This window comes from Parus major, chromosome 1A, assembly GCF_001522545.3.
Source record: "Parus major isolate Abel chromosome 1A, Parus_major1.1, whole genome shotgun sequence".
Classification (NCBI taxonomy): domain Eukaryota; kingdom Metazoa; phylum Chordata; class Aves; order Passeriformes; family Paridae; genus Parus; species Parus major.
The window spans coordinates 40,656,188-40,671,790 of NC_031773.1; the positions used below are offsets into that span (position 1 = coordinate 40,656,188).

General features: G+C 37.5%; 1 protein-coding gene across 2 annotated transcripts in view; it reads right to left on the reverse strand.

The window, feature by feature from the left end:
• The window catches only part of KITLG (KIT ligand), a 56,215-nt gene that overhangs the window by 17,970 nt on the left and 22,642 nt on the right, over positions 1-15,603 (reverse strand). For both annotated transcript variants that reach the window (XM_015629188.3, XM_015629187.2), the window contains exons 2-3: positions 12,536-12,649; positions 3,494-3,556 (exon numbers count right to left, since the gene is read on the reverse strand). In XM_015629188.3, the coding sequence (XP_015484674.1) occupies positions 3,494-3,556; positions 12,536-12,649 (177 nt within the window). The remainder of the gene's footprint in view (positions 1-3,493; positions 3,557-12,535; positions 12,650-15,603) is intronic.

A 15,603-nucleotide genomic window follows, 5' to 3' on the forward strand; every position in this document is an offset into this window, starting at 1 on the left:
CTTCCAGATACAAAGATCTTGGCCCAACAAGCCCTAAGTATCACTAAACCAGTTTCCAATTGCTGCCCAGTGAATAGGCAGCACCCACTGAATCCACCTTCTGCAATACACAGCAAATGTTTGGCAATGTACACACTTTGAGGCTTAATCTCATTTTACTCAATTTTTTCAACCAATCTGCATTTTCTTTATTAAATCCTTAAAGATTCTTTATTAAAAATAAAATATAAAAAAAAAAATCCACATGTGTTGTTCTGCTTTGATGTGTAAATGTTTCTGACAAGAAAAAATACACTTCACATTTTTGAAGACTAATCTGACTATTAGGCTTCCAGGCTTAGAGAACCAAATGTAAATACATTATTCAGCTCCACCTGAATTTCCACTTCTGTGTACAACTCTTTCACAAAATGATAACCTGTGGCAAGTCAGTGATATAACCTTTTGTAATTACCTCAACAATGACTTACAAAAGAAGGAAACAGAAAGAAAAATGGATAGCATTTGGCTTATTTGGCTTGAGTCTGCTTCACTTTTTTCCTTCCAGGACAACAAGTTGAGGGGGGAGGCAGAAACAAATAAATCAGAGAAAGAAACATATTCCGTTCAAGCAGTGTATGTTGTGCCATGTCCCACCACCCCCATGAGACAGGCAATGCATTTTTCTTTCCTCTGCTTTTGAGTAGGAACACTGACCCAGAACTACTGTGCTTCCTTGAACTGGAAACCTCCAAAACCTTTTCCTTTGAGGTTTTGTGGATGAGCATTCTCCTCTGGCAGGGACTAGCATAAGCTTGCTGCTTCTCCTAGTGAGCATTTGGCAATTCCAGCAGGGAGTCTATTTTGTTGCTCCTGCGGTTTAGCATGCGTGTGGGAGTCTCCTCTAACTGAACTGTTCTGACCTACAAAGCTGTATTTCACAAAAGCTCTAAGTTCTCTTTTCAGAAATGTCAAGCTGTGCAAGCACTTGCTATGTCAATACCTACCAAACATGGGGATAAAACTGCTCTAATTGAAAAATATGACATTATTTGTAAGGAGAAATTGACGTTTAACTCTGATATTTTGTGTAAACTCTGACCAAGATTTACATTTTAGGCCAACAGCAAATGGGATTTCCCTCGTACTTCTCATTTGGCTTTTACTTTCTACATCTATGTAAAAGTTTGAATGTTATTTCTTCCTCTGAATTCAGCCCTTTGCTGTCAGCTCTGCCTTTTAACCTTCAGGTTCAACTACACCGTTCACTCTATACAAGACTTTTAAAGCCACTCAGTTGCCTTGAGCTAGTGCATAATGCAATAACCCTTCTGTTTAATGGATGGGTCAGTCTGTTCTTGTTACATGCACTACACTGCTTTGCATTCACCCTGCCTTCCTACCTTTAGTTATCTACATTTGGGACTTGCTACCTTGGGTACACTTCCCACTTTATTAAGCACGCACTGAAGATTGTAATCTATTGAAAAAAATTGCAGAGCACCATTTCAAACCAGTCAGAGTTGAGCAAAGGGCATTTACTTTAGGCAAAGCCATGGATTTCCCAGCTTGCATGGACCAAAGCAAAGCCTACTTATTCAGCAAGCCTTGCTGTGGTATGCATAACACAACCTGAAATTCCCAGAAAGGAATTTGGCAAAGTGGAATCTGAATACTGCTGAATACTTCCTCCTGTGAAGGCATGTGGCCAAGAGCTGCACCTGCCATTACTGTGACTGAAAGTGCTGTGCAAAGGGAACACGGAAATCTCAGCTCCGAACTTCTTCCCTTTTATTTCTTGGCTGCTTGTTGTAAATGTAGACTAGATCTAAATTTCTGGATATGATACACCAAGATGACATAGAATGGAAAAGAACCTGCATACTGGCAATCGACACTGAACCATGGAGAGAGGCAAGAGTGAGAACAACCAGGACTCATTGCTCAAGCAGGTTTCCTGGCCTTCTTCATCTGCCAACACCCCAAGAGAGCAATGGAGGGAACAGCCTCAATCCAGCCCAACAGCTAATGGGCTGGAAGCTGGGGAAGCAGCACTCAGGCTACAGCTGTCCTCCACAGATGTGAATATCATCACACCAGACACCAAGATAAGTGAATTTCAAAAAGCCCAGCAGTCAGGGAACGGTGGCAGCCAGTCTTGCTTCCTTTTTCTCTAAATATTGGCTATTATAAGAAATGGAAAATTCTCCATTATATTGATTTATAAAGGATCTACTACCTCACTTCCATAACATTTGTTCTGCAGAGTTTTCCTGTCTAAAGAAACAACTTTAAACTGGGTTTTCCAAAGTACTCTAAGTTTTAATAAAAGCCTCAAGCTTCCAGCAAAACTCTTAAAAACACGTCTACATCTGACATAACCCTTCATAACCTCACAACTCAGGGCCCTTCACTGTCCTGCAGCCTCCTTTTCCTCCTGTCATCTTCTTGTTTTTCAGGACTGAATGTTGCTTTTGGCATCATTTTCCAATATCAATGGGAATGTTGCTAGATTTGCCACTTTGTTGTAGGGTAGGATGCATTTTTATATGTGTATCACATACAAATTGGATTCTTACAGTGAAAACTTTGTACAGACACAAAAATAGCTTCTTACATCTAGCAGATAATTTTCAGCTACTGATGTATGTATACAATGATTAATTCTAATACAGGCACAGTATTGTTCAGTTTAACTGACAAAATCATAATGTTCTTACTTTTTTCCTTGCCTTAAAACAACACAGTATTCAGCAAAATTTGTACTTTCACCTTCTTCCCTTTTCTCCTTTTTATTGCAATGTACACAACAACCAACCTTTCAGTACATAATTTCAAATTTTCTTTTGTTAAATTGAGGAAAAACAAAAAATATTTAGTAGATTGAGCAATAAAATAACATGAGTTTTAAATAAAAATGTTATAAAATTTTAAAGTGTATAAATAATGTTTATTTGAAAGTATCACTATGTATTAAATATGGGATTATATAGAAAGAATAACACAAAGCATGTTTGAAATCCTACTGGTTTGTTTAGTTAGTGATGCTAACATTTGCTGAATTTGAGGTTCTCTTTACTGGCTACTTAGTATTTCTTGTGCTCTAATGGCATTTCCATTGGCTGAAACAAGAAGGACTTCTACAGTAAGTTCCAAAGTACAATTACAGAGAACCTATTTCTTTAAGAAAACAGTATTTTTTCAATTGATACAATTAAATAATACTGACAAAATAATAGCACAATGAAAATTTGACTTTTCCCAGAAAAAAAAAGTTAAAAAATTTAATATGAAGAAACTTTTTTCTAGAATTCCTGCAATTAAAATGTTTTAAGGGACTGCAGTAATCTCTCTACATTTCTTTTGAATAAATACTTGGGAACCATATGAAAAGTGAAATAAACATTATTTAACAGTAACTTGCCAAGATATAGGACTAGGTACAAAATGTTACAGCCACCACTGGTTACAGTGGACTATTTTATTGGGATTAACTTGAAGTGGTTGTACATACCAGACTATCCATCTTCGGGACATATTTAAGGGTTATCAGATAATCATTTGGGAGATTTCCAACCTAAAATAAACAGATAATAAAAATGTTATTACTTACTACACAAAGTAAGACTTTATTTCCATTACTGCATTCAACAAAATCTACCAAATATTCAACGCTAATTTTCAGTAATTTACCAGTTTCAGGCAAAAATGGTTACTTACACACTCACTTTACTGTGGAACTGCTGTTGACACTCACTTGCCCACAAGTGAACCATCTTTCCACAGCTCTGTAACATGCTCAGATCTGATCTGATCATGTTCAATGCTACTGCTTCCCAGCAGAATTAAAGTGAACAACGAGTTGAGAAAAGTGATCTGATGTTTTTTATTTCTGCAGAAACTCCACTGCCCTTCCATCCTTTAATGCCTTGAAGTGTTTGCATGACAACTTCGACTGTAGACAGTAGAGGACCCAGAAGAGGACCCTTTATCCTTCAAGTAACATCCAACTCCAACATGCATCTGAACCTAAATATTTGCCTGTCTTGTGCTTAGTTATATACCACGTCAGAAAAACACTTGAGCACAACTTCAGCTTTGGAGTTGTGCTTCTTACTAATGATGAGCAATATCTTTATATCTGAGCAGTGTCCTGGGGCAAAGGAGAGCTTCCACACACATAGGCTGCAGCTTTGCAGATATGGGTGAGCATGAAGTGTGCTGCAGCAAAGGCAAGGAGTGGAAGAAGGGTTCCCACTGGATTATACTACACAGTCTGCCACAGATGCAATCCAACACTACTGTGAGACATGGTTGAACATCTGGGGAATGTGCTGAATTGGGAGATGAACAGTCCAACCGTCACTGGGCTGCCACAAATCCACAGCCTTTTGAAGTATTTTTCCAAAAGATTTAGCTACAATATGACGCTTAATGATACAGTATACCTATTTTCTATCAATGAAAGCATCGTTTGATATTTCTCATCTTGGTTTGAAATCCACATAGTCAAAAACAATATGCACAGATGTAGCTCCTTTGGTGGGAAAGCATTTCTGCTTCGGGTTAAAGATCATTCTGTTATGGCTGCTTTTGATTCTGCTGCTATAGCAACCAGCACAGGGATTTCTTTTCCCCTTGAGCAGTTTTTAGGTAGTATTTTGTTTGGCAAAACATAATGTTTTGTTTCTTAACTAAAATTTTGTTTCAATTAAAAATTAAACCAGTTATTTAAAAACGTTATGGTTCTAGAAATGATCAAGGGTAATTCTTATACACAGCCAAACACAAGTGAATTCCAAACATTTTTTAATTTATGTGGGTTAAGATACAATTTTTCAGATCAATGACATCTATCTTTCTCCTGCTTTAGAACAGTTACTATATAAATGATCCTCAAAAAAATTCCCTCACACAAATCAGTTTTGTTTCTTCTTTTATTCTTCTTTTATTTTTATACCTACACATTCCTAAAGCAGAAGTGCCACAAAAATTCTCTATATTAATTTCTATTTATCTGACATTTTGATTCAAGATGCTATAAATACTGAAAAATATTTCAATATACTTGTTCTTTCTTCAGAGCATCAGATTTATTCTAAATCCTCATGCAAATTTTTTGTCTATTATTCCTTTCTTTAAAACATCACAGCATCGTGGCATACCAATAAGTATTCCATTTTTTTTCTAGCTTCCTTTGCATTACTGGAGAGGTAGGATTAGCAGCACTTCAAGCAGCATAGATAGTGAAGATGCTACTCTATGTGAAAAGTTTCCCTTACTCACTCTAGAGGGATTCCACACTTAGCAATGGCAGCAAAACCACTGTTCTATAAGAAAGGTCACTGGAAGATTAAATTTGTTCCATATCAATGAACACTACAAGAATTGATATGCATTATGTATACGATCTACTTTCCTGGCATCAGAGCACTTCAAGCACTTTTCACGCACAGTTAAAAAAAAATTAAGTGCCCAAGAGCTCTTACACCTTCTCAATCAGAGCTGGAGCATACAGCTCAGCCTCAGATATTTCTCTCCTTGACAGACTGTGAATCAGATAAGATATTTTTGAATTTACTACTAAAAATGAAGATCACTGGGAGGAGGGTGTCAAAATACATGCACTGCCTCAAGACAAAATTTGTTAAAGTTTTGTTGACTGAAGTCCACATGTCAGATGCAGTGCTGGTAAATGATGGATCTCAAAGAGATGAAGTTACATTTGTGTCTCACTTGGACTTCCCAACTCACACACAGAAAATAGGGTAAAGCCCCTGATGTAAGAGTGAAGGGTATGTCTATACTAGGTCTGCATTTTGTACTCTCTTGCTTTGCTGAAAATGTATCTCGAAATTTTGTTGAGCACTAACCACCAAGACTGAGCCAAACCCAACCACTCAACTTTCATCTGCTGAAATGATCCTGAAAGGAATGAATGGACTCTGCACACCCACTCTGTGCAGGGTGCCTGGCTGCTGTGGCTTCCAACAAGGAGCAGATGACAAGACAGCTCTGACCTGCCTGAGAAAAGGTGTTTGGAAAAGAACTGACCCTTCAAAATACCTGAGTCCTGGAATGGTTTTTTTGTCAGTTCCTCTAATCAGCTCCATGAGTACAGTGACAAAGCCGGGGGGGCCACAAAACACCTGCCTGCGTGATTTACCTTGGTTTAAACAGAAGTAAGTTTTGGTTGATATAGAGAATGTGAACTGATAATCTTGCAAAGGAATATGTAGAACCAAAAGCATTGAATTGCAATTAAAATGTAACTAAAGTTTCTCTGATTAAGTGGCTGTATGTGATTTCAGATATCCTAAGCTAACAGGCTGAGAAAAGTTGAAGAGCAGGGAATCTAGACTTACATCTTTAAATCCATATAAAACCAACAATAAGTGCTATATTCCCAGCTGTAACAAAATCTCAAACTGGGGAATGTAAGATTGCTTTTGGCATAGAGAGGTCTGAATATTTAATACAGCACTGTTAACATTGCATAACCCAAACATGTTTTAAAAAATGCTCACGGTCACATAGAGGGGGAGATGAAAAAAGGAGGTAAAAGTGATTTGGGTTCCATAAACTACTCTTTCATCCCAACAGCAGACATGAGAGATGACCTATCTGCAATCACGCTTTGAAATGAGCGCTACTGCTCTTGAAAATTCCCTTTATTGCGATTGTTATGAAAATTGTAAGGAGACAAGCACAGATATAGATTTTATACACATATAAAAAAATAAAGTATGTTAATAAAGTAAAATATACCATTTTGCATTTTCAGTGTTTTCTTTTTTACTTTGAAGCATATGATGGGAAAAAACATACTTTCCTTTTAGATATTATTTCAACCCTAAATTTCTGTCTATTTGTTTCTCTTTTCCTGTTCTTTTCATAGAATAATAGAATGGTTTGGGTTGGAAGGGACCTTACAGGTCATCTGGTTCCAAACCTCTACCATGGACAGGGATATCTTCTGCTACACCAGGTTGCACAGAGCCCCACTCAACTTGGTCCTGACTCTTTTCCAGGGAAAGGCCACTCACCACTTCTCTGGGCAACCTGCTCCAGTGCCTCACCATCCTCACAGTAAAGAATTTCTTGCTTTTGCCTAGATTTCTCCTCTTTCAGTTTAAAGACGTTCCCCCTTGTCCTAGCACTACGTGCCCTGGTCAAAAGTTCCTCTCTAGCTCTTTGTCACAGCTTCTCTGGCTTTTGTTTTCCTGCAGGAGCTTCCACTGTCTCCTCCATCTCTGCAATCTACTCCATCTCATCTGCTAATGAAGCAGTTAATAAAATCTTCATCATTTGGCTTAAGACAACATGCTAACGATTTCCGTTCACACTTTTTACAGTCATAGTGGCAGATTATTTGCAGCATAACAACTCTGGATAATTTTTTATAACCCCTTCACTCAGGAGAGTTAGATCCATTTAAAAATAAAAATCAAATGTGGCAGAGAGTGTAAAGTACATATTTACAGCAAAGATGTAATGTGAAAGCAAAGTATTTGACAGCATGTCTCAAACAAGGAACTGGTCAGTAAATCTCGATTATTGTTTGGGCTTCCAACATTCAAAAGAAGAAAATTACTTTAGGTAAGTAGTTCATGGAAGAAGAGGTATCTTATATTTTGATAATGGATGAAATAAAAATATGTAGGTATATCCTGTACATACTGCACAGCTCAATGAAAATTCTATTTATATATAGGTTTTGATGTTCATATTTAATGAACATATATGAAACTGATTCCTAATTCTTATGCAAAATCAAATGCACAATTACAGCGATGCAGCTTTCTGTTGACTTACTGTGCTGAAAAGAACAATGGGGACAGACATTATTGACAGGAGCTGCAATTACAGTTTCATAATACGGAACATTTGCTCATCAAGTAATGTGCTTCCCTCCAGACATCTTCATTACAAAAGAAGCAGGAGGTCATGTGATGAGTAGTGCAGCATGAATAATCTCTAGATACTTTAATTCTCTATAGGTATGAAATTATGCCCTTTTAGAGTTCTCATCATTAAAAAACAAAAATTACTATTCAATTGTTCTTTGCCTCTTAAGATCATTTTACTTAGGCTATATTCTTCATATGATAAAATTATATTAGCTAGATGTGAATAAACTTAATCTTACAGAATACACAAGTCATTTTTTTATGAAGACATCCCAGTCTGATTTGGTCTTACATTGATTAATGTCCAGAAAACTAATGAATTTATTTCTTTCTTTCCAATTCTTTCTTCTGGTGTGAGTCTAGTCATGAAAAAATCCAGATTAAGACCACTGAAAACAAGTTGTGCCACACATCTGTTCCTTAGTTTATTATTCAAAACAAAGTTGATTAGGCAAATAACCCACATTTTCAGGCACTGCACAGCATGCCTTACTTTTTTCTCCAGTAGCTTAGGCTTAGTAGACATCTCACATCTATATTCACCGAGGGTCATGACTGAGGCATGTTCTCATAACCCTTTAGCACAATGAAGTTGAGCAGAACACAGCCACATGCTCAGGAGCTCTCTACAAGGGATGTAGAGGGTTTACAGTACTTGAAGCAAGCCCAGTACCAAATAAACAAAGACGAGGTAGGAAATTGTGGCACTGTTTAGCAAGCTGTAGGTTCACTGCAGTGTGTGTGGTGGGGGGGGAAACACATTGGAGAAAAAGCCAAATGAGGGATATAGATTCATACTGCAAAGAATTTTTAGCATGAGATAGGAAGAGGATGGGAATCTGCCTGGAGTTCATCAAGGAGCATCTTTCCTGCAGCCACAAACAGTGTAACAGATACCATGGAAATAATGAGGAGAAGCTGAGGGCAAACTCAGCATGTGTTATGACAACACAGGCAGTGTTAATAGTACCTTTGAAGATAAACCCAAGAAGCTTGCCATTGATAGTGGAAAAAAAAAGGAGGAACAGCTTGAAGGAAATAAGTAGGTGATAAAGGGTCAGAGCAGCATGTGAACAGACAGAAGAGCAAAACTACAGAAGCTGAAGCTAGAAAAAGGTTTATCATAGACTAGAGTTTAATCCACTGAGAATTTGGAAGAAAAATCTACTTGTTTGTCCAGAGAATTACAGACTTTTTTTCTTCTATTATGACAAGAAAGACCATGAAAGTTTTAAAAGTGAACTTTGAAGAGTGGGGAGAGATGGTAGTATAACTTTACAGTGAGAAATGGCCCAGGAAAGGCTAACATTTTGGAGAGATGAAAGACATCCCACTCTGCCTCCAAGAAGGATTCATACCAAACTAGGCTCTAGACTAGTTATGCCTGACAATTTGTGATGAGACAGGAAGAGAGGCCAATATCCTAAGGTAAGTGATGGTATTTGTGCACTACTGCTGAACAGATAGTTTAGTGCACACAGAGATGGGACTATACTCATAAATGTGGACAAAAAGGGTTAAAGAACATGACACTCTGGCTGAGAATAAAGCATTTAGGAATAACTATTATATCACTGTGTCCAAATGTGACAGAGTTTGTGGATAACATCATAATAACTATGAGCAATAACTGTACATGTAACAATTCTTTGAAATCCTCCGGGCTACAATTTGTTCTCAGTGTGAAAGGGGAGCATATTTACTAAAGACCCTGTGTTCTACAGGCACAGATTCTTTGGATCGGTGAAGAAATAAAACTTTTACTTAAAGGCCAATAGGATCTCCAGACAAAGGGAAAGGCTGTGGGTGTTGTCTACCTGGCTTTGGTAAAGCCCTTGATACTGTCTCCCACAGCATTCTACTGGAGAAGCTGGCAGCTCATGCTTCGGACAAGTACACCTTTCACTGTGTAAAAACTATCTGAATGGCTGGGCCCAGAGACTGATGGTGAATGGTGCCAGAACCAGGTGGTGATTAGTGTTCCCCAGGGCTCACTATTGGGGTCAGCCAGTATCAGTTTATTATCTTTATTGATCATCTGGGCATGGCGACCAAGAACACTCTCAGTCACTAAGTTTAATGTTAGAGCTGATCTGCTGGAAAGTGGGAAGGCTCTGCAGGGGGAGCTGGACTGGCTTGATAGGTCGACTGGCACCAGTTGACTGAGGTTGAATAAAGCAAAGTGCCAGGTCCTGCACTTCTCACAAGAACTCTGCCCTGTGCTACAGGCTAGGGGAACAGTGACAGCCTGGAGGAAAAGGACCTCAGGGTGCTGCTGGAGAGCTTGCTGAACATGGTCCAACATGTGCCCAGGTGGCCAAGAAGGCCATTGGTATCCTGGCCTGTATGAGCAATACTGTGGCTAGCAGGACCAGGAAAGTGATTGTCTCCCTGTACTTGGCACTTGTCAGACCACAGTTCAAGTCCTTTGTCCAGTTCTGAGCCCCTCACTACAAGAGGAACAGCAGAGAAAGGCAGCAAAGCTGGGGAGGGGTCTAGAGAGTGAGTCCTATGAAGAGTGGCTGAGGGATTAAAGATATACATCATCAGAATATCCTTCTTTAATTAAGTGAGTATATTGTGTTTCAAAAAGCAGAAATGGTACAAATTTTTTGCTTCAATTTGCAAGAGTTCTAGGGTCTTCTGAACCATATTTTTAAGCAATGTAATGTTGGAGTCCGTTTTATATGTGCTAGGGATATAGTTCGCAGAGCATAAAAAACCTGTACTGGCTACAAAGTAGTATGATCAGTCAGTATTCTTTGTAGGCTTTTCCCTTCTCATATTCACACTGTCAGCTAACAAGGATTTGCTTTAGAAGTACTTATTATGTATTTTTAAAATTTTGTTCTCAATGTCTAGTTGCAACGTTGTAGAATTTCAAAAGAGAATGATCAACATGCAATATAATCATATTAATTGAAACAAAGAGTTCTTATACTAAATTGAGGGCACTAAACTTAATTTTATCTTATCCTTTTAATTCTCATATGGTTTGATTGAAATTATTTCTGCAAATATTAGCACAGAAAAAATAGGGAGATAGACTTTCCTCAAAACATTCTCAGAACTCATGCAACTCAAAACAGAGAGAACCAAAGTGTCCAGGGCTTTGCATTTTCTGATCACTCTGCTATTTCTCCAACACAAAGTATCTCTGAATTTGCTTGGTAACTTGACCTCAATTTTGCATTTGTGGGGCGATCTGAAAGCCACGGGTCCAAGTCAGGAGAATGACCATAGAGCATCCTAATGGAGGAGTATCCAAAGAAGTGCCCAACTCCACTCAGGCTTGGTAGTAGCAGAAGAACAGTGTAACCTGGACAGTGTAATCACACTTTTACACACACACAAAATTATTCAAGCTGCTTGCACATTTATTTATTTATTTTTTTTTTTGGTAACCTATATTTATACAATCTTGATGTTTAAATTGTACTAAAGGGAAAGTTAAAGCATTTTTCCTCAGGACACATAATTGACAAAAAGTTGTTATTATCTCTGCACTACACAATTTCACCAGCCCTCACAGGAATTCTGTTGTTCTTGCATGCTTTATACAGGTTTACATCAAAGCTTAATACTCTTCCAAGAGATGAAATATTATCTGGAATAAATATGCCAATACTTCAAAATTCTGCCTAAAGATATTTGAATCACTAAACATTTAAGTAGGACTAGAGTACCCCTAGAGATTTATACTATGTGCCAATGTATATAAAAAGGACCAAAGAAAAGAAGTTAAGAAGACTGCACAGGCAGCAAATGCTAGGGGCTCCAATTTAAGTGTATGATAATAATAACACGGATGTTGCAACTGTTTTCCCACAATAAAGCTACAGTTTTCAGCTAGATTCAATATGCAGATGAAGATATGCTTGTTAAGTGCTCAGTACATATTATTTCTTAAAATCTTCAGTGTTATATCCTGCACTACTGCAAAATAGCCTAATTATTAACTTCAGTGGAGCTAAAAAAACAATTGACTTTACAAGCAGATGCAGTTTTTCAGGTTAATGCAGTGGTCAATTAAGTAACAGTTACAACTTCCTTAAATGAATTTAGTTTTTATATGAAACTGTGAGTCCTTCAGACTTAAACTTCTGGGTACAGCAAGTAGCAAAACATATAATGCATGTAACCCACTCACACCCAAAGATTGCTAAATCTGTTCAATTGTTATTGCTTTGATTGCTACAATGATGTTTGCTATCACATTATTTTTATATATGGCACTTATCTTTCATATACCCACAGTAAAGACTTCTGCTTCAACTCAGCTGTGTTTGCTGGCAGTCTGCTATGGAGCAAGTCAGTAACACAAAGACAATAACCTTTCATCTGCATGGGGAACAGTCTGCTCCGAAAGAATGTTTAAGGAAATAAATATTTTGGACAATTTTTATTGAATTTTGGAGTCAGGAAACTACATATGTATATATACTCCATTTTGGTCACGGTAATCTCTTCAATTAACACTGCAAAAAAGGGTTTCAAGTTCAAGTTGTTCAAGTGACAGATGTTGATGGATTTTCTTTTAATATTCCCCTAGTTCTAATACAGACTTACTAACTTTGCTTAGAAATGTAAGTGCCCCTAAACACTATTTTTAACATACAGAATAATGTACAATAAAAGGTACTTACCAATTTTGCAATGTCATTCACATCATCTGTGACTGGATTCCCGCAGGAACTCTGGGCTTTGACAAGAGGATTAAGTAGGAGTAGTTGAAGACAAAAGCAAGTGATAATCCAAGTCTGTTTAGTAAAAAAGAAAAAAGGAAAAAGAAACAAGAAACCCCAAGTGAGCAATCACCAAATATGAAGCAACAAGAGATTGTGGTAATGGTTTTCATATGTGAAGTCTAGAGGCAACAATACTCTTTATCCTTCATGAAGGCATACTTGTACTATTACAATATCATCTTAATGGAAGGAATCCACGAAATTGCACTTAATTGATCTTTTCTGGAAGCAAATATCTTTAGAGTATTAATGGAAAGCCTAGTACTGAGGCAGCAGGTTACTTGCACAGGATCACACTTAGCTGGGTTTTTGCTAAGTTTATGGCTACCAAAGAAGAGGAAGACACAAACTTTGCAATATTCTTTATCACCAAAATACAGTTATTTACACACTTGTCATTCACCTGATAGATCTGCGGTCGTAATGTGATAAATGATAAGGAACAAAATTATACCAGATTACATCAAGACAAAAGGAGAAAGTTAATAATCACAGCCATTTTGTTTGAGTACTTAAACTGCAAGCAAACCCACAACTGGACTCTGCCCAAATACTGACATCTCAAGCAGCAGTACAGTACATCTTCTCCAAGTGACGTGCTCTGGCCTCTCAGAAGTGCCAACTTGGCTTTGGCACTACACTCCCCTCCTAAATCCTTTTGGAAACAGCAATGCAATGTACTCACACAGCCTTGTGAGACTCACACAGAAAAGCACCAGATAACTAACTAGCTGCGATGCACCTGGGTGTCTCCTTGGCTACACTGCCTGAACTTCCTCGCCTTCTGTTGTTCCTTGTGCTTCACTGGTTTCCCACAGAGCCCTGTGCCAAGTTTAAGCTGCAGATCTTTATTTCCAGAATGCTAAAGCATTTAAGTTATGGATAATCAAAAGTTGCCTCGGGTTGTGAAGCTTCTTGTGCCAGCTGACTGAAGCTGTCAGCAAAAGCCGATGATGGTGTACATTTATGGCAAGTATGGAATTTGCCTGTGCAGGCTCCTAAGCCTCCATAAGGGCAGGACTGAGATCAGAATTTGCTTTTGCACAAACTAAGATACAGCTCAGCTCCGTCTGTTCTGTGTGACAGGTAGAGAACTCCAGCCTCCACCCTTGCCTTCATATGCTCCCCAACCTTTTTCCAAGTAAGACCAAAACAAATGAACCAACAGCGACACAATTCTCCAGGAAAACAAGAGAAAAATCACAGATTAAAAAGATGAGCTATCATTATAGTAATCTGGAGGGCCTAAGAAAGAATGATAATAAAGATTGTTCAGGAACTTCATAAACTTGACAGAACAGTGCCAGGCACTTTACCTAAAAGAGCTGTTAAATGACAAGAGTAATCTCTTTCTTGTATCTTTTATCTCTTAAATCTTGTATCTATCCTGCAAATAAAACTGGTCGTTTGCTTTCTTAAAATACAGCTTCCTGACACATTTAGGTAACATCAGTGTGGGCTGCTGGTAGAAAAGACAATCCAGCTTCCTCTCCCTACCTCTGGCACTGGTACTGATGGTTCAGTCAGTTGTACCAGGCTGACAACCTCCATTTTTGTTTTCCTGTAGTATTCTTCAGCTTTTTGATCCAAGTAACTGACACAGTTGAAATGCTCTGTCAAAGATGAGACAAGCCAGGACTGCAGATTTCAGTGGAGCCTGCACTTGCAGGCTTTCCCTAAACTGTACTCTCAGACACCACAGAGAAAGAAATCAAAAGTATTCTGAGCAAAGTGAATTTACAACATTCAAGATGTCTTTTGTGAATGTCTCTTGCTTCAACAAAACTAACACTTAGAAATACTTTTATTTTAATATTTGTACAAATAATTACTGAACATATTTACCAATGTGAAGGATTGAGAATAATGAATAGTTCATCTTACAAAATTTCTGTATTATGCTACACAAAGCTTTGCAGTTATATATATATATATGAACAATTTGAGCTCTGGGGAAATGCAAAGATGCTCTTAGTTTTAAAAAGAACCTTAGAGAGCTCCTTGCAGTGCATTAGAGCTCAAAGATATTTAAGAACTGGTTTTAAGTGAGCAAGAGAAAAGTCTCCCTTTCCTACATAAGCTCCAGAATCACAGAAGAAACAAAAGGTGATGTCAAGTTAGCAGTCTACTACCTCATTCACAATTTTTGGAAATAAATTGCTGCAAAAAAGGCAAGAAGCTAATGACAACTAGCTCCAAAATGAAATAACAATACTGCTTTCAAGAACAAAAACTCAGTAGTTCAACCTTTGGAGTAAAACAGTGCATTAGCAGTGACACTGGCAGGGACCTTTCCCTGACGTGTTCATTGGAGATGGAGCTCACACCAGGAACTGGCAATTTCTTTATTGGATTCCTCAGCATTGATTAGTATGTAAAGATGGAATTTGTTCACTGAACTGTGTCATGGTCATAGGATGATGTTCAACCTAACAGTCTAATAATCAAAAATATAACAAAATTCTTTAACTAGAATTTAAAAAAAATCTTTAATTAGAATTTATCTATTTTTCAGCAGATCAACTAAGTAATATTAATAAACACATTAGCACACTCACACAAATAGAACCAGAACTTTGAAGCACCTTGTAAATTTTTGTACTTCTGAATATAAAGACAGCTCATACATGAAGCTTAAAATCACTATACATTTTATTATTATGTAAAAAAAAAAGAATACTTTCTCTCTTATGAAAATAATGGGATTTTGAATAATTTTATAACTGCTATTCAAACCAAATGATTTTTAAATTCTGAGAGTATTTGAGGTTTTTCTTTATTATTTTCTCCCTGTGTCATCCAAAAGGAACTGAAAATCTTCAAAATACTGCTAGTTTCAACATGCCTATTATACAAAATCTTTTAATTATTTGCACTTACAAAATATTTATATTACGCATGCCTTCAGGCACATTATATGTAAGGACTGTACAGATCAAAGTGTTGAGCTATTTTTGTGTTATTTA